Source organism: Anopheles merus, chromosome X (genome assembly GCF_017562075.2).
Source record: "Anopheles merus strain MAF chromosome X, AmerM5.1, whole genome shotgun sequence".
Taxonomy (NCBI): Eukaryota; Metazoa; Arthropoda; class Insecta; order Diptera; family Culicidae; genus Anopheles; species Anopheles merus.
In genome coordinates this window covers 11,031,221-11,051,333 of record NC_054081.1, presented here as the reverse complement: position 1 = coordinate 11,051,333, position 20,113 = coordinate 11,031,221, and the positions used below count along the sequence as shown (strand labels likewise).

Below are 20,113 nucleotides of genomic sequence, written 5' to 3'. Positions count from 1 at the left end.
CTTCTCAACGGTGGCAACCCAAGCGCCACAGATTAAGCTTAAACGACTGGAAAATCAAATATCCATAGAAAAAAAGAAAGCTCCATAGATTCACTGATATACGCAATAAATGGCGTTTTATAGCTCATAATTATATTGCTGCCCTTTTCTTGCAATTTGTTTCGACAAGCTTCGTCTAATTATGACCTAAATAGCCTTCTAACTTTCCGAGCAAAAATCTATATGAATGGTCGTATAGTCAGATACGTGGGTATCGACACCAACGACCATTACTCAAATCTCACTTGCTTCTGTATACATGGTTCATATTGGAGTTTAGTGTTTAAACGTATCGCCGTTCTAGTTCTAGCGATGCATAACTTCATTGCTAAATCATATAACAGTACAGCGGCAAGGAGAACACACTCAAAGCGAGGAAAGCGCTCCACTGGTTGGGTATCCCACCAACAGATGGCGCTACCAGCTTTTTGCTGATTTTAGAATGCATCAGTCGTTCACCGTCTGCTAAACGAAATCTTTCTATATTCCGTTGAAACACTAGGCGAAACACATTGCAAGAGAAGGACAGCAATATAATGATGAGTTATAATACGATGAGCAAATCAGTGAAGCAATGAAGCTTTCGTTTCAATATCTTCATATAGCGTTTAATGTATAGATAATCATGCATAATGCAATGATTGGGGTAATATCCCTACCAGCATTAAACGGCTTTGAAGGCATTCAGAAGGCATTTAAGGCCTTAGTCGCCTTAGAAGGCGAAATTAAGATTTCAACCGAAAACTTTCAAGGCTGTACGGGTTCTTTTCGAAATATTTCAACTTTTTGATTCAACAGAACAGATAGCTTGCCGCCATCTTTGCTTGTATATATACTGGTTTTGCACCCTCACTAATGTAACTGCCAAATAGAGCAGCGACAACGCTTTTGGTTCCGAACCGAGAAAGCGTGTGTTCAAATCCTGATTTTTTATGATCTTTTTTCTGTGCTTATTTCTTTTTATATTAATATTTTCTTGCTATAATGAATATAAACAAACTTTATGTGAAGCAAAATGAAATAATACCTTTTTAAAAAACATATAATTACTCTATCTTCACCCATCATTATCAGGATGGGAGAAATGCATCTCATTTCTCATTTTATTAGATTTATCGAAAATGAGTTTGATATATTAACACCTTTCAAAGGGTTGGTCTTTAACAAAACGAATAATGCAGACCATCATTAATAAAGTGAAATAGCTCAGATCTTAACGCAAGAGAACATAACACGTAAATCGTGCTATCGAATCTCACGCTCATATCTGGGAAACACTACAACAGTGCAGTGTTGAAGACACTTGTAAGGTTTTCTTTTGACAGTTGCAATTTCAAATTTCAAATTAAAATCGAAATTTTTCATTGACATATTTCAAAGGCATTTAATTACTGCTAAATGCACTGCTGATCGCCTTCAATTCGCCGGCGATTACAAGGCGATTAGAAGGCATTTAACGGAAGTTTGCAGGTAGGGATGGTTTTATTATTTTACGGTACAGTCTGTTCCCGAGTTACGCGGTTCTCGACTTACGCGGATTCGGAGATACGCAGTTTTCTAAATTTGACAGCTTAAATGTCAAATCAGTACAATTTGCTTCAAGTTCGGTAAAAATTGCATTTTTTTCCAACAAATTGAAACCGCTTAAAAGCCAGAAATATTAGGCCGCAAATACACGACGTGCGTTTCCGCGGGCGCGTTCAAACGCGTATAAGGCCGCAAATACACGACGCGCGTTTCCGCGCCCGCGGAAACGCGTATAACAATCCAGCCATAGAAATGAAATGTCATTCAAAAGCGCTACCGCGGAAACGCAGAGATGCTCTTGCTGGATATCTCTGCAGAACTGTTCCCAAGTGCCACAAATCCACTAAACGACCACTAAACGGCTTCTAAACGCCTCAAATTCTCTACCTAAACGTGGAATATAGAAAACTTCGTTTAGCAGACGGCAAACGACTCATGCATTCTAAAAATAGCAAAAAAGCTGGTGGGCGCCATCTGTGGTGGGATACCCAACCTGTGGAGCTTCCTCGCTTGGAGGAGAGCTTTTCATTTCCTCTGTACTAGTTGTATGGTTTCGCATTGAATATGCATCGCTAGAACTAGAACCGGCGATACGATTGTTTAAATACTAACTCCAACGGAAACCACCAGCACCTGAAGCAAGTGAGATTTGAGCAAATGGTTCATTGGTGTTGATACCCACCTACTCTAACCACATGACCATTTATATAGATTTTTGCTCAGAAAGTTAGAAGGCTATATAGGGTCATAATAAAATGCAACTTGTCGAAAACACATTGCAAGAAAAGGATAGCAATATAATGATGAGTTGTAATACGCCATCTATTGATCAAAACCAAGAAGCTGTGGAGCTTTCATTTTTTTCTATGGGTATTCAATTTTCCAGTCGTTTAAGCTTAATCTGTGGCGCTTGGGAGCAATATAATGATGAGTTGTAATACGCCATCTATTGATCAAACCAATGAAGCTGTGAAGCTTTCATTTTTTTCCTATGGTATTCAATTTCCAGTCGTTTAAGCTTAATCTGTGGCGCTTGGGTTATACGCGTTTGAACGCGCCCGCGGAAACGCGCGTCGTGTATTTGCGGCCTAACAGTTCCGCAGAGATATCCAGCAAGAGCATCTCTGCGTTTCCGCGGTAGCGCTTTTGAATGACATTTCATTTCTATGGCTGGATTGTTATCCCAAGCGCCACAGATTAAGCTTAAACGACTGGAAAATTAATTATTCCATAGGAAAAAAATGAAAGCTTCACAGCTTCATTGGTTTGATCAATAGATGGCGTTTACAACTCATCATATATTGCTATCTTTTCTTGCAAGGGTTTCGACAAGTTTCATCTTATAATGACCTATATAGCCTTCTAACTTTCTGAGCAAAAATCTATACGAATGGTCGTGTGGTCAGATACGTGGGTATCAACACCAACGACCCATTACTCAAATCTCACTTGCTTCAGTACTGGTGGTTTCCGTTGGAGTTTTAGTATTTAACAATCGTATCGCCGTTCTAGTTCTAGCGATGCATAACTTCAATGCGAAACCATACAACAGTACAGAGGAAATGAGAAAGCTCTCCTCCAAGCGAGGAAGCTCCACAGGTTGGGATCCCACAAACAGATGGCGCCACCAGCTTTTTTGCTATTTTTAGAAGGCATGTCGTTTGCCGTCTGTCCTAAACGAAGCTTTCTATATTCCGTTTAGGTAGAGAATTTGAGGCGTTTAGAAGCCGTTTAGTGGTCGTTTAGTGATTTGTGGCACTTGGGATACGCGTTTCGCGCGGGCGCGGAAACGCGCGTCGTGTATTTGCGGCCTTAGTTTTCTGCACGAATCATATTAAATAAATGATAAAGTGTATACAAATACAAATTAAGTAAAAAACTACGGGTAATCAATAGTATTTCAGTCAAATAGGAGGCGGATTCGCGGGAACGCGGAAAACAGTGTAACTCGGGAACAGACTGTACTATGAAAAAAAATTAAAAGGAGTAGGAAAAATTAAAAAATCAGTAGTTTTAAAGTGCTCATCACCATCATCTGGTCATTCTGCTGATAATAAACAGCGTGTGCATTGGCCTATCAGACGCGTATAGTGTGGTGCGTCGAATACTCCAAAGGTCATTTACGCTATTTACAGCTAAATGTAAGGCAATGCTGAAGCCGCAAGTACGTTTTTGTTTGTTACACATAAAATTAAGGCACAATGAAAAGCTCCAAACAACAACAAAATCATCAATCTGAGCGAAACACTAGTCCTGCTGCTTACATTGTGTTGCAAGCTACGGTGCGCTGTCAAAGTGCTCAGTTTATTTACGTTTGAGTTGCCCCTGCAACAATCAGCTGATTCGCTTGAGTCACCGCCGTTTACCTGTGGCTTCGTGACTATTCCTGTGCCCACAGCGGTCAGGGTTTACCGGGGTATAATAGCAATGCCCGAACGCATAAAGCCCGTACTGCACCAGCTAGGGCCAGTGTTGCCGTTGTGTTCGCTTCCCGAATGGACCGAACGATGGAATCGTTCGGCGTGCTAAGCACGCTGCTGGAAAAGGTGCACCATGCTCAGCGGCCGGGCAAGGAGGCGGCGCTGCGCAAGTTTTTCCAGGACTTTGAGCGCTACCGGCAATCGTGCGAAGAAGGGGTAAGGGGCCGGTTGTTGCTGTCCGGAGCGGTACCCCCATTTCCATCGCTTACCGCTTATTAATTGCTCCCCGTTTCCCACTGGCAGCCCAATCGTCCCTCGATCCACGCGTGGCTGCGGCTGCTCCTGCCCGGGCTGGACCGTGAGCGGAAAGCGTACGGGCTGCGGGAGCGCTCGCTGGCCGAAGCGTACGTCCGGCGCGCTCGGGCTCGATCGGCGCAGCGAGGATGTGCAGCGGCTGCTCTCGGCTGCCACGACGACCTGGCGACCCGGCTCGGTTCCCTGCTGCATGGGCCGCTGCCCGGCGGTGGGCGATCTGACCGTGGCGGACGTGAACGCTCGGCTCGATGCATCGGCGGACGGGGGCCCGGCGGCCGCCCCGAACCGAGCTGGTGCAGCTGATCGAGCGAGCCAGCCCGCTCGCCCAGCGCTGGTGGTGCGGATCCTGCTCAGAACCTGCGGCTCGCGGTGAGCAGCCGGCGGATACTGCAGCTGTACCATCCGAGCGCCCCAACGATTTACGACGGTGCGAGCGACCTGAAGCAGATGGTGGAGCAGATCGAGAGCAGACAGGCGGCGGCGAATGAGCTGGACGAGCCGGACGGAACGTGATCCGGCCGCTGCACTTCGTGCGCCCGATGCTTGCCAGCGTGGCTGGAGCTGCGCCAGGTCGGGGAGCTGCTGCGCCGCGACGCCTACTGGCTCGAGACGAAGATGGACGGCGAGCGGTTCCAGGTGCACTGGGACGGCGAGACGTTCCGGTACTACTCGCGCAACGGGCACGACTACAGCGAGTCGTTCGGGCGGAGCGCAGACCAGGTCGGGGCACACTGACGCCCATGCTGGCCACCCTGCTCGCCCCCTCCGTCGGTCGCTCGTGCTGGCGGCGAGATGATGGTGTTCGATCGGCGCACGCTCCGCTACCGGGACAAGTGCGACGGCACGGACGTGAAGGCACTGCGCCCGGGCAACACCCAGCTGCGACCCTGCTTCTGTGCGTACGACGTGCTGCATCACAATGGCCGCTCGCTCGCCGGCGTACCGTACGCCGAGCGGGCCCGCCTGCTCGCCGAATCGGTGCGCGAAACAGTTCGGCTTCCTCGAGCGGTGCCGGCGGGGGCGGGTGCGCGACCCACCCCCACCTGCTCGAGCTGATCAACGGCGCGATCGACGAGCGGCAGGAGGGCGTGGTGCTGAAGCGCGAGGACGCACCGTACCGGCCGAATCGGCGGGCCGGCACCGGCTGGTACAAGATCAAGCCGGACTACGTCGACGGGCTAGTGGTGGACTTCGATCTGCTCGTGCTGGGGCGGCTTCTACAACCAGCGCCGCACGTACGTGAACGCGTTCCTGGTGGGGTGGCGGCCCGCACCACCCCCCGCCCCGATAGTACCTCTCGGTGGCGAAGGTTGTCGATGGGCCTGGGGACGCTCGAGTGCAGCAGCTGACCAAAACGCTGCGGCCTCACTGGCGGACGGGCCGGCCGACGGTGGCGATGGTGGTACGGTGGTACAGTGCGGCCAGACCACGCCCGACGTGTGGATTGCCCCACCGACTCGATCACGCTGCAGCTGCGCGGGTCCGAGCTGGTGCTGTGGGAGCGAAGCGATTCGTACGCCGCCGGGTACACCATACGCTTCCCGCGCATCGTCACCGTCCGGCCGGACAAGCTGCCGGACGAGGTGTGCACGCTGGACGAGCTGGAGCAGGTGGCAGGGCAGTAACAGTACCAGAGCGGCCCGAGTGCAGGCGGCCAACGGGCAACCAAGCTGGCCAAGCGGCACGTCACGCTGGAGGACCTGAGCGCACCGCCGACCGTGGCCAAAGCGAAGGCGCCACGCAAACGGGTGGCGCTGGTCACGCTCGAGCGCAACCCGGAGCAGGAACCGCCCCCGCTGCCGGGCGCCATGCTGCACGGCAGGGACGTGTGCGTGATGAGTGTGGGCAGTCAGCCGGGCGCGGCCACCATCGACGCACTCGAGCGGCTTGTGCGGCGGCACGGTGGCCGGGCCGTCGCCAACCCGACCCCGGCCACGTACGCCATCGTGGCCGGGCGCGTCACCTTCAAGGTGCGCAAGTACATGGAGACGGGCCGCTGGGACTTGTGCGGGACGAATGGTTGCTGCGAGCCGGCACGCGGGTAGGCTGGAAGCGTTCCGGCCGGAGGATATGCTCAGCGCAACGGAGCCGACGCGCATGCGGCTGGCGCAACAGTACGACCGGTATGGGGACTCTTACACGCGTCCCACCACACCGACCTCGTTCGGGCCCTGCTGCGCCGCATGGGAGCGACGCCGTCGAGCCGGGCCGCCTTGACCGACCGGGAGGTGGTACGGGGCGAGCGGATGCTACTGGGCGTGCGGCACGCCACCCCGCATGCGTCTGTTCCGGGGGTCTCACCGGACGGCTGTACCGGGCCGCGCAAGCGTGGGATGGGCAGGTCGCCGAGTTCCGGGCCCAGCGGGACATGCTGCGCTTCGTGCAGTACGGGGGCCGCTGGTTGCGCGACTCCGAGCCGGGGCGCGCGCGGTACGTGTTGTTGCGCCCGGCGCTACCGCCACGGTGCAGGAGATGGAGCTGTGGGCCGACCGGATGGCGGCCGGTGAGCCGGCAAGCGGGGATGGCACGACGTTGCTGCAGGTTCGCTGGATTGGGCGCTCGATCGAGACGGGCCAGTTGTGCGATGGGGCGGATTTTATCGTTGCTGACTGAAAACGGTCCCAAAGCATCCGGATAGCACTTGTCTACACATTAGTGTTGGGTTTCCTTGAATCTTCGTTGAGATTCATTCATATGAAGCTTCAGTGATTCAATTATTCGATTCTCGAATCGACTCTTCAAAGATTCATCTTCAAGGATTCATCTCTAAAAATTCATCTACAAGGATTCATCTCAAAAGAATGAATCTTCATGGATTCATTCCTAAGGATTCATATCTAAAGATTCATCTCCAAGGATTCATTTCTAAAGATTCATCTACAAGGATTCATCTCAAAAGAATGAATCTTCATGGATTCATTCCTAAGGATTCATATCTAAAGATTCATCTCCAAGGATTCATTTCTAAGATTCATCTACAAGGATTCATCTCAAAAGAATGAATCTTCATGGATTCATTCCTAAGGATTCATATCTAAAGATTCATCTCCAAGGATTCATTTCTAAAGATTCATCTACAAGGATTCATCTCAAAAGAATGAATCTTCATGGATTCATTCCTAAGGATTCATATCTAAAGATTCATCTCCAAGGATTCATTTCTAAAGATTCATCTTCAATCACCAAGGATTCATGACTTTTCAACGATTCATAAATCCATTAAAATTCATATATCTCCAGGGATTCACGCATCTTTAACGATGTATGATATTTAAAATCAGGCCGGTCTCGTAGTACAGTCGTCAAACTCGTGCGACTTAACAACATGCCCGTCATGGGTTCAATCCCCAAATGGACCGTGCCGCCATACGTAGGACTGACTATCCTGCTATGGGGGGAAATCAATTAGTCACTGAAAGCCAAACCCACAAGTGGTGCAGGCAGGCCTTGACCGACAACAACGGTTGTTGAGCCAAAAAGAAGAAGAAGAAGATATTTAAATATTGAATTTTCGCGATCCCAGCAAACAACATGTCCGTAGTGGAATCAAACCTAGCATGGACCGTCTCTTCCAGTAGCAAAACAAACTATCCGGCAGCGTGGTACTTGCCAAGAAGTCTCGAAAGTCTGTATTGGGTTGACATGGCCACGTAGGTTGTTACGCCAAGAAGTAGAATAATGAAAAGCTCAAGCTCTATGAATCCTTGGAGATTTCCTAGGAGATGAATTCCTAGAGATTCGTGTATTTCGAGATATATGAATCTTTGCGACCGAGCTTCAGATGCATTGACTCATTTCAAAGATTCATTTCGATTCATGCATCTGAATCAGATTTACCCAACACTACTATACATTTATTCGAAAAACAAATCCTAATTAATGTACGTTATACAATTGTAAAATGTTTCTACCACGTAGCAGCACTGTAAATAATAGGCAACGTAGAAACACGACCAACAAACGAAAGAATAGAATTATGAAAAAGAGTGTTAGACTTCAAATTTATTCCACTTCATTATACACTGGGAGAGCATGATGTATATATCAGGAGAATCCGGCAGCGGAAAGGGAGAGCTAGCAGGGGGTTGAAAGATCGTCGTAGAGCCGGGCATATTCGCAGCTATTTGACGGCGGATTAATGAAATGGGGTAGTGCGAGCCACCTGCCGGCCGCTTCAGACTTTCGGCTGCACGCACATCGTACATCGTTGGCGTTAGGTTAAATGTTGATGCTCTTTTAGTGTGGAACGTGCGCGAATTTGCCCGGTGGCGGCGCACAAGCAGCAGGAAAGATATTCTGCGCTCCCTGCACACCCTTCTCCATCAACTGTGTGAGTGTGTGTGTTTTTGTGTAACTTTACATACAGGTCTATAATCTATTTCGCTTGCGTGAACTGTATATGCATTCTATGCATAGCCGAGCATGTTTGTTTGTTTGTTTTCTTCATGTATTTGCCGTTTTATAATCCAAATTCAAATTCATTACAATTCATTCCGCATAAATATGACAGTGTTTGTTTATGAGTTTGTGTGAGTGTGTATGTATGTGTGTGTGTGTGTGTTTATCTCCTTAGAGCAAAGGGATCTCTCATATACAATTGTTTATCTCATTTTCCTGTTTCTGTTTCCTGTCTCTGCTACACAGTGTTCGTTCGGTTTCCCCCTCTCCGTGTTAATGCCTGCCTGCCTGCCTGCCTGCCTGCCAGCGTGACTTGTTTGAAAAGACTGTGCGCATTTTTGTGTGCGCGCCATTTCTCTCTTTCCTTCCACTACCTCTTCCTCGCGATACCGTTTCTGTTTCTACGTTTTTTTTAAATAATTTTAAAGAAAAAAAAGGAAAAGAAAACATGTTTCGAGTCAGACTTGGATTTAAATATACCAACCGAAGAGAAAAAAAAAACAAAACAGGAAGCAATTTACTTCCTTCCTGATTTTCCCTTCGCTTTCTCAACAAACTACTGCGTGTTATAGGCCTTTCCGCAATTATCTCCCGCTCGGGAGGGGGTGAGGGAGGTTACAATATAACCATCACTTGAGAGTAAGTGGGTGTGTGTGTGTGTTTGAATGCGCACAAACAAAAGAAAAGAACCCCATAAAAGTAAGCATTATTAACGCGCAAACCCAGACACACTCGAAGCGGTCCAGAGTTGTAATGGTAGTATTAAGTTGGGAAGGTAGCGGGGGTGTAGCGAAATGGAAGGACACACCAATACATTAGCGTATACAAATTATTAATAGTTTGCGCCCTCGATTCGATTGCGATTACTAAGTGCCGTCACGTGGCGCGCCTTAATTAAGGCGAACAAAAAAAAAAACGCACAAAAATCACGCGCACACACACACACACACACACATCCGCACGCACGGCATGCACACCAACAATACGAGGTGTGAAAATGGGGTGGAGGAGGAGGCGGGGTTAGGGCGTATGTTATGAATTTAAATGAGTATAAAATTTATATTGTAAAATACGTAAATCTATTATTTTACGCGCACTGGTTGAGTTGGTGTGCGACAATTGCGTGTAATCGTAAAGGCAACAATAGGGAGGGAGGGAGAAGAAAGAAAAAAAATGGTAAGCAAAATCTGTCCATTTCACAGTCCGGGAAGACGGGGGAAAGAAAGTGAAGGGATGGAACGAGCAAAAAATCTTATCTTTGTGTAAGTGTGAAGTGTGTGTGTGTTGTGTGTGTGTGTGTGTGTGGTGTGTGTGATTGTTGTCCTAGCCATACATTTAGGTGAGTGTTGCACGCTATTGTCCTCCTGTCGATGCGTTAAATTAAGAAGACACGGTTGCAGTGGTATTGGTGTCGGTGGTGGTGGCGGTGGCGGTGGTGGTGCTGCTGCTGCTACTGATGGCGCTAGCGGGAAGCAGCGAGCGGAACAGGCGGACCACGGTCGAGACCGGGGCGACGGCCACGCTGGACCTGGTCGGCGGCGGGGGGAACGAGCTCGAACAGTGTGGCGAGGGCGTACGCGACGGCGGCGGCAGCCCGGGCCACCTCCTGGGTCGCGCTGACCATCGCCGGGACCTGCTCCTTCGTTGCAGCGCCGTTTCGGCACCGTCGGCACCGTCGGCACCGTCGGCGTCCGGCGTCGCCGCCGGTGGCGCCACTGCCGCAACGGCCGCCTCCGCCTTCAGGCCGGCGGCGTGCGCTTCCGCCCCGGCTTTGGTCACCTCGTCCATCTGGGCGAGCAGTTTTTGCTTCGGTCCGGATCATCCGATGACGACGGTTCCCTGTCCGCCTCCGCCAGCGACTCCTGCAGCACCTTCTCCACGACCGTCTTCGCTGCCTTGGCGGCCCGGGCGGCGAGCTGCGTCGCCGCCAGCACCTCCTGCAACAGCTCGCTCACGTTCGCCGGCTCTCCGCCCGCAGCGCCGTCCTGCTGCTGCGCCGTCAGCCACCGCCGGCGGGGCGGCACCGGCCACGCCCAGCTTCTGGCCAGCGTCGTTCGCTTTCCGGGCGGCCCGGTTCGCGGCGGACGCGATCGAGGTCGCATCGTTCTCGCCAAAGTCCTTCGACTTGAGCTGCAGCTCGCACTTCAGCTTGACCTGCTTCGGCTCGGCACTGTTCTTCTGCGGCACCGAGATGCGCATATCGGCCAGCTTCTGCAGCAGCTCGTCCGCCTGCGCCTGCTCCTCCAGGTCGTCGCGCTTCGGGAAGATGAGCAGACACCGCCCATTTCGGCTCTGGCTAATCTTGGCCGGGTAGCAGTCCCGGGTGCGCAGCTCGTCCTTGAAATCCTTGAACGGCACCGAGAACATGTTCGACACGCGGATGCGCACACTGTCCTGCAGCTGCGGTTTCGGCTGGCGCGGTGGCCGCTGCTGCTTCTGCTGCGCCGCCGGCTGCCCGTTGGTGCCGTTCGCGGCGCCCGCCTTATTGTTCGGGCGCAGCCGGCCCCCCTTGCCACCCGGGTGCGGCCGTTGCCGCTGGTGCTGCTGGCCGTCGCCGCCCTCCTCGCCCCCGGTTCGGCCCCCGTCCGGGCTGCCGTAGTCGCCCGAGTCGCGGCGCGAGTAGCGGCGCGGCTTGCGCGAGTAGCGCCGTTTCCGGCGCATGCGCGGACCACCGCCCTCGCCACTCTCGTTGCCACCGTCCAGCCCGCCGCCATTGCCGCCGTCCTGCTCGTTGCCGCTCTTGCCGCCCTCGCCGGCCGCACTGTTGCGCGTCGACCGGCGGCGCCGGTTCGACTGGCGGCGCCGGTCCTGCTGCTGGCCGCCGGCGCTGCCGCTGCCGCGCGTGCGCCGCTTCCGGAAGCTCTCCACGTCCGTGTCCTCGTCCTTCAGCTCGATGTGCTTGCCCTCCGACTCCAGGCGCTCCTTCAGCTTCTTCAGCACGCGCACCACGTCCAGCCGGCGGGACGACAGCAGGCCCCACTGGACGCCGATCGCGCGCGGCTCCGGCCGCGGCTCGACGCGTATCACGCGCGTCGGCGTCACGATCAGATCGACCGTGAAGTCGTACGGCTGGAAACAGGTCCGCCTGCAGCTCGCTGAACACCTGCTCGTCCGCCACCGTCGTCGCGATAACCGTCTTCGGCGTGATCACGCCCAGCTGCACCAGGATCGCTATCTCCAGGTCAACGTACCCGTTGCCCTTGCCGATGCGCTGGCCGCGCTCGGATACGGCCACGCACCCGACCACAACCATGTCGAGCGGTTCGGTCTGATCGATGCCTGTTGTTTGTATGCAGGGCGTAGGCAAAAAGAGAAAGAGCGGGCGAGTAGAGAGAAATTAGTTTAATCGCGTTTGTTTTTTCGTTGAAAAGTAAACATTAAACAAAATGCTGTCTGCAGAGCGCCAGGCTAAGCCTGATTAAGTCGTTCGTATTTCAAGCCTTAATCAAATTGCTGTTGTTATAATATAATATTGTTGTTGTTTTTTTTTTTCTTCTATCGTTCCACATGTTGGGGTTTCAAGTTATTAAAATCATGATTATTACTTTGTAACGCAATCTATTACATATTCGTAATTTAACAAATTGGCACCAAGCTTTGACTCTAAGGCATCCATTTTTGCCTCTTAGGCCCTTTCGAGGTCTTTCGGTGTGGCCCGAGACCGCTTGAGCCAAAATGTATAGACACATTTCTCATTCTACACTACATGCCAGTCCATTCCGGACGTTTGAACTATGAAGAGATTTTCAACTTCGCAGATTTCTCTAGCGGAATTTAGGGCAAGAGTGCCACCAAGCATTTTTACCATTAAAACTTTAGTTAAATGACCAATTGAGTATACTGATGGTTTTGTTACAATGACTACAAATGCTGTGCGAATTTCATATGGATTAAACGATTTTTATTATTGTTTTCAACTGTTTTATGTTGAGTTTCAAAATTGGGTAGAAGATTATGCTTTTTCAACCATACCAAATAAGCTCTCAAAAAAATTAGGAACAATGAACCGAGACAATATTTATACCACTGTAAAGCTGAGAAAAGATATCTTTTTGTTATGGTGGTTAGTTAAAAAACATTTTTTTTCATCCCTGAAAAAATCCAATTTCAAAAAAAGATACTTTTGGGACAAGAGAGCCACCTCTATTTGGGGCAAGTGTGCCACTACAGTAGGTGACCGTTAACTAGATGTGTTTTAACTGGAGTGCTTTTTAATTGGAGGTTCGCTAACTGGAGTGATTCTCAGTTAAAGAACACTTAAACGTCAAAACATGAAAACATCCGGAATCTCATGAAGAGAAATTTGTCGCAAATGTGCATTATTCACAACAAATTTAGGGTATTTTGCCTACGCTTGCTATTAATTTATGCCATCACACGAATTACTATACTTTATATCAACATAAATGAAAAAAAAAAATGGTATGTTTATTCCAGTCAACGCCAATCAAAACAATCAATCCATAGAAACGTCACTCCAATTAGCGAACGCTGTTCGTTAACTGGAGCTTGTTTACCTCTCAGTTAGCGGTCGTGTACTGTATATATCATAGGCGCGGGCTGTCAAAAATATAGACATTATTGTTTAATAGGCGAAAGAACTCCGTTGGGGCCAAAGTCTCTAAATATTCAAACAACAACAACAAAATAAACATTGTTGTAGCGTGCAGCGGTATGGTGCGCTATTATGCGCGGATTCCGCCCGGAAAAGAAAAACTAGTCAGTAGCTAAGATATTGCAGTACACTTTGTGGCCTAAAAGACTGATTGTCAGACCATTGGCAGACTACCTTACCGATGTTTTCCTCTATTTTCTCTCCATGCATGTGTGTACAACAAATATAAGAATTCCATAAAACTGTTCAAGTTATAGAACAAAAACCGAAAAGTGTATTTTCGAACATGGAATTCCGGACACATTGCTTTTGTTTAGGTTACAAAAATAATGAAAAATTGTTTCATAGTATAGTTTTACAGTATTTATGGTCACGGTATTCCAACGGCAGTCGAATGGACTAGTGGGCTTCAAATCGAGCAGCAAATTGTTGGAAACATGCCAATCGATGAACTGCTAGTCTATTTATTTTTAAGATTTTTAACTATCCAAAACACTTAAACAAGTAAAAATGTATGTCTTCTTGGTCGAAGCTCCCCCAAAATTATTTTGGGGAAAGTATCAGATTGAACCTCTTTTTGGGCATGGTTGCTGCTTAGAACATTATACTTCTGCTAAACGTGTAGGAATTACGTTTATAGCTGTCAGTACAAACAAGCATTACTTTTGATTGGATGTTACAAACGATTTCGCTACAGGTTAGTAGTACGGGTGAGTTTACAGCATTGATTTCAGTCGCCATAATAAAAGAGGATTCTATCGAGATTGTTAGGAAGCGAGTTTCTAAAATGCATTTCCCAATCAATGCCAGCTCAAAAATATTGTGAATTGAAATCACACCAATATCAACATAAACCATTGTCTGTCATGAATAAAACTAACCTACTTAGTCATTGCCTAGTCATTATCTTTGCGTACTATCTTTTAGGGCTGCTCAAATTTTGAAAATATCAAAGGCCGATGGCCAATAGATATAATCTATTACAAACGATCTTTAGTAATACGTGTCTTAGCTTAAAAAAATTGCTTTACAGTTTTTACTGTCGTAACTTAACTGTTATCCCAATGTGAGATGAAAGGAACTGCTAACAATCTGATTTTTTGTATCATATAATATCATATAAAAACATGGTAGCGGCTCACGATACTATTTTAAGTGGCATTTGGCCCGCTAAGGCAAATGAGTTTGACATCGCTGCTCTAAGGCATCAATGTTTGACTCGTTTAGGAATCATCATAAGTTTACAGGGTATTTTTAAAAATTTAACAGGTTTTTAACAATTGTTATTTCACATCATATAAACAATACAAAAACCTTGTATAAATTGTTTTTTTTTTTTTGTTGTTGAAAATACATGCCAATTTTTTTCACTCCATTAAAACTACCAAAATTGGCATACTAATTGTTGTATTTTAAAATTCTATCAATTAATATCAAACTGTTATCTGAACTTTCATAACTTTGGGACACTCAGTTTAAAGAAATGACGTTAAATTTTGTAAACAAAGCGATTGACTAACAGCCGAAAATTGGTGCCTTAGAGCCAAAACTTAGCGGCAACGACTGTAACAATTTCTATCAACAGCAAGCTATTGGAGTCTATTCCCGTAACAAACCACTGTAAAACAGTTTGAACCGACGTGAGCGAAAGGGTATTCGTGGCAGAGCTGGAGTGCTAATGAAAACAATCATCATTAGGTAGCTCCCTAACCAGAATCAGTTCACACACACACACACGATCGTTACTTGTCGGTTGATCAATTAATGAACGAACATGGCACGCATTCTCTAACAGTTGAATAATTCATAAATTCTAATAATGATAATTATTTGAAAGCTTATAGCAATCGCCAGCTACACAAATGCGTGTGTTTGTGTGCACAAATTTGCACCGTCAAAACCCCTGACTTGGCTTATCACACAACGGGAAGCAGCAGCAAGATTAACCTGTTACACCTTTCTCTATCACCAAGTGCATTAATCTCAGCTGCACTAGCAACGAAAACATGCCGCTGTACGAAAACAAATGTAGAAAATAAACGGACAACACAGAAGCGCAGGCAGAGGGACAGAGAAAGAAAAAGGTAGTTCAAGCACGGCTCTAATTGCGCATGAATCGGGGGGGCGGGGGGGGGGGGGGGGAACGTACCGAGCTCCTCGTATGTGTCCTCGCCGGCCAGCATCTTGACGATGCGTCTCTGTGGACGAGCGGCACCTCTCCACACTGCTCGGCAGCTTGATCTTCGCGTACAGGTAGTCGGACTTTTGCGACGGCGCGACGAACAGCGTTTGTTCGCCTTCAGCACCTGCAGCTTGACCGCTTCCTGCGCCATATCGATGTTCACCTTAATGTTCGCTGTTGATGGCACAGAAGCAACAAAAAAATTGTGACATTAGGCTACTTTCTAATGATGGGAACAATGAAGTTTTCTTCGTAATCGATTCCGGCTAGGTCCGAAGTTTTCTGGAATCGATTCCGGACTGTAGGTCCAGAATTGACTCCGGAATCAACTCGGCTCCGGAATTGATACCAAACACGGAATCGGAATCGGGTAGGAATGGCTTATGATGAACGGGTTCGGCCCGCTACTTACTCGCTTGTTTGAATTCGGGGGTGTCGGCGAGTCGTTCGGCCGTCTGTTCCGCTGCCGGAAAGAGTGGTATCTTTCTGTTGACGTAGTTGCTCGAGGCCGAACCCTGCGGGAAGAGGGCTTTCATCGTGGTCCACACCTGCTGCCGGTAGAAGCGTTTCGAGGGTGCGTTGTCATCGTTGTTCTCTGCAAGGCGCACGCGCGCGCGCAGCATACCGGAAAGAAACGAAGCGGTTGGGTTTAAAGTTGGAACAGATTTGGAAGCTAATTTCTATCAAAAGCGATGCCCCAGCAATCCCTCCTAAAACCCTGTATTGCCCTCCCGCATCAACGAACGTTGTTTATGCCCCTCGGACGCCATGGACACGTGGTGAAATGTGCGGGCGAGATGTCGATATAGCCATAGTTTGCCCGTTGCATCATGGTGTTATATATATAAAGTTAATGTTTTATAGCCTTCTATAGCAATGTCCACTTTGGATCGAATTTGTCCCCAAAAGCAATGAGTAAGGGAAGCTAAATATAACTTTGTATAGGGAAAGGTTGCAATGCAGCGCCAATCACCAACCCCCGCGACAAACTGTAGTGTTTGCCTTCGTGATCACTTTCTAATCCGGACGTCGGGATTCAAATGTATCCGCCGATTTGTTTGAAATGTCAGCAGTTTGGTAAACATTGACACTTTCTATACGAAAAAAGAGTTTCTGGTTTTTGGCTGCGCTAGAAAATCCCAGATTAATCAAAACTTTGAAACATAAACATCCGCCGTTCAGCGTGCCTGTACTTTATGCGTGCGTGTGTGTGTGTGTTTGTTTGTGCGTTGAAGTACATTCTGTGTCAGCGGTTGAGCGCGGTTGATCGATGATTTTGGGAGTTGTCTTTTTCGGTTGATTGAGGAAGACGGAAGAGAGCACACGCAGATCCGATTTATGACGAGAACTGCAGGGGGGAGGTTGTTGAAACGTGGATGCAGCAAAACACCAGCATTAGGAAGGAAGATAGCAGCGGCGTGCGTTTGTGATTGTTGATTGTAGATTGAAGCAGATTGTAGTGCGTGCGCTGGGTTGGCGGGTTGGTGGGGCGGTGGTTGTTTCTTCTGCTGGAATGTTACCGTTTTATACACATGCACATACATACGCACAGCACAACCACACACAAAAAAGTACAAGTTTCGCGTTTGAGGGGATGGGGCTGAAACAATACTGTGCGCAAGAGCGGTAGCGAAATAATTAGCGATCGTCAGTGTTATTTAGTCACGTATTAAACATTTTCTTAATATTTATCCTGAGTATGCATGGGCCTTCTCTCCGATTTATGGGTTTGACTTGGTTTTGATCGTAAAAATCCGCTAATTAAAGTAGTGTTTAATGGTTTACTGTATTTTTGTTTGCAGGAGGAGGAACTCATAAAAACTACCTGCTGCTAGCGTCATTGTCTGTGAAGGGCTACAAAGACTGAAAACTTCAGCCGGGGATAGGTAATAGTGATAAGTATTTTGTGTGATGTTCTAACGAGACGAGTGTATGGTAAATAGCGTACAAAATTCATAACATTCCTGCGAAAAGATTCATCGATCTGTTCGAACGTGCTTCTCAACAAAAGCAGCTGGCAGATCGGAGTAGCGATGTGCTCTCTCTAGTGCACCCACGACTCCGACTATTGACTCCGACTGGCAAAATGAGAACCAAGAATTCCGCCCGGAGTCGAAGTCGTCCGGAGCCGTAGCTGTCTGGGTTGGAGTCGCTCGGAGTTGTCCGGAGCTGTCCGGAGTTGTCTGGAGTTGTCTGGAGTTGTATGGAGTTGTCTGGAGTTGTCTGGAGTTGTCTGGAGTTGTCTGGAGTTGTCAGGAGTTGTCAGGAGTTGTCAGGAGTTGTCAGGAGTTGTCAGGAGTCGTTGGAAGTTGTCCAGAATTGGCCGAAGTCGGACTCCAGAAGACTCCGGATGACTCTGGAAGATTCCGGATGACTCCGCCTCCAGACGACTTCGGCCGGCTCTGGCTATTGGTCCGATTTAGACTCCGATAAAACCATAACTGCAAGCTCCGTCCGTCCGGAGTCGTTCGGAATCGCACAGAATAGGAGTCGTCTGGAGTCATCCGGAGTCACCCGCGGTCGGAGTCGTCCGGCGTCGTTCAGAGTTGTCCGGAATTGCCCGGAGTCGGACTCCGGAAAGCTCCGGATGACTCAGGAAGATTCCGGATGTCTCCGCCTCCAGACAACTTCTGACGACTTCGGTCGACTTCGGACTACTCCAATCGCTTCCAAAAGACCGGATAATGCCGACCGGACCAAACTTCCGAAGTCGGTTCCAAAATTATAGAAATCAGATCGGAGTCGACTCCGTATGCTTGCAAATTTTACCCATCACTAGACCGGACACACGGATGTGTGTTTCTCGTCCAGTGTGTGTGCTGCGCATTTCGGGGGTGGAAGTAGGGGGGATAGGGTGCGCCGCCAGATGGGAAAAGTGGGACTAGTAACGGGGCAGCACAATTTCAACCACCCACCCAACGATTGGAAAACGTGTGTGAGGAGCTGAATGAAATGAAGAAGAATCACACACCCATAATAATAATAATAATAAAATCATCCAACCAAGTCAGTCTAGCAGGGGTGGATGGCATAAAAAGGAAGCCCACTGAGCAAAACGATGAAGCGGCGGGGCGGCGGTGGCAGCACACAAATCAAAGACCCGTTGCACCGCGGCGAAAACACACACACCACATACATTACACTTATACTGCGAGTACTCTCGCGCGCTCTCTATTTTCGGAGGCGAATGGTTGTGCACAGTTGTGCGTTTTCCCTGCTTTCCATCGGCACGTACACGGGCAGCGCGCGAGGGGTTGTGATGGTGAGGAGATAAGGGGCAGAGGTGGCGGCGTGCTACAAGCAGGGTGTCGACAAAACGAAACAATCGCTAACTAATGCAATCGGTATGTGGGATGTCCTTATACGATTCGATGGCGATCGCGCACGATAAACGGGGCGAGGGTTGGTGGTGCTATGGCCGATCGAATACCACACAGCGGGATGGATGTGTGCGAAACAAGCAACAGCACCAACACAAAAATCGGAACAACTGACAAATGGTTGCACAGCTTTGCGGGCGGGGCACAGCGGTGAGAGACCGCGATCGATCAAATATGATTCATCGTCGAACAGCGGCCCGCTGTTACGCGGCGATTTAATGATCGCTTGGACACCTCCAGGAGGACACACGCACTCACACACACAATTGCGTACAATTGCGGAAGGAAGAAGACGTGCGATATGTGTCCTTCTTGCTGCTTTTGCCGCGAAATGTGCACGTGCCAACGGGCAACGGGCAAAGGAGCAGGGGAGCGGCGATTTCACCACCAGCGAAACTCACCTTCTGTCAGACGATTCTCACTACGTCAGTCATCCATTTGATTAGATTTTTATGGCGCGCTTGCGCTTACACCTCCTCGCCGCCGGTCGTTCTTTCTCATCGACAAAAGAGTACGAAAAAGGAGATAATGAAGCCCGCAAACAAGGTGCTCCATAATTCGCGATCGGTAAAGTCGCTGGCGCACAGAACGGACACACATACACACAAGTGTGTGTCGCGCACGCGCACGCGTTAGATGCATCTTGGTTTACCATCTATCCGCGTCAGTGTGTGAGTGTATGTTTGGCAGACACGTTCACATCTTTCTCACTTGATGATGCGCGAGCGAGAGCGAAATCTTGCGAACTCGGTGATGATCGTGTGTGCGAGTGTGTATTGTGTACTCTCTCTTTCTCATTTCTAATTAAGCCACAAGCGTGGTGGTGCTGTGTGCACTGATAGACCTTAGCAGCAGGCACTTGAAATAGAAATGGTCTAATTCTAAGCGCTCATGTGTGTGTGTATATGGTGTTTTTGTATGTATCTGGAGAAAAAAATGTGCTTGCGAGTTGTTTTTTTTTTAATACACGCAAATTTGTAAATCATTTGTAGCCGGCGCCATCTTCCCCGCGAGAAGCGAGAGCGCGCGAGAGGGAAAGCAAGAGACACGAGAGTGAATAGTAACGTTGCTGTGTGTGCTGATAATTATCACCCCCCTGAATACAGACACACTAACCCACACCACACGCTCAATTGATTACAGTTTTCTCCAACTCCATTTTGCTTCTCTGTTCTGTTCTCGTGTTGCATCTAAGACTCTACCAATTTCAGCCATTTCAGTCGATACTTTCCGCTGT

At 48.8% G+C, this 20,113-nt stretch overlaps 1 protein-coding gene across 1 annotated transcript in view; it reads left to right on the top strand.

Annotated features, from left to right (window-relative positions):
* The first annotated feature begins 3,890 nt into the window (after positions 1-3,890).
* The window catches only part of LOC121589858 (DNA ligase 4), a 21,097-nt gene continuing 4,874 nt past the window's right edge, over positions 3,891-20,113 (top strand). The window contains 13 exon segments of the mRNA XM_041909066.1: positions 3,891-4,202; positions 4,290-4,544; positions 4,656-4,808; positions 4,811-4,852; positions 4,854-5,022; positions 5,025-5,070; positions 5,072-5,288; positions 5,290-5,337; positions 5,339-5,509; positions 5,511-5,591; positions 5,593-5,674; positions 5,677-5,745; positions 5,748-5,911. Coding sequence (XP_041765000.1) covers positions 4,062-4,202; positions 4,290-4,544; positions 4,656-4,808; positions 4,811-4,852; positions 4,854-5,022; positions 5,025-5,070; positions 5,072-5,288; positions 5,290-5,337; positions 5,339-5,509; positions 5,511-5,591; positions 5,593-5,674; positions 5,677-5,745; positions 5,748-5,911 — 1,638 coding nt within the window. The 5' untranslated portion in view covers positions 3,891-4,061.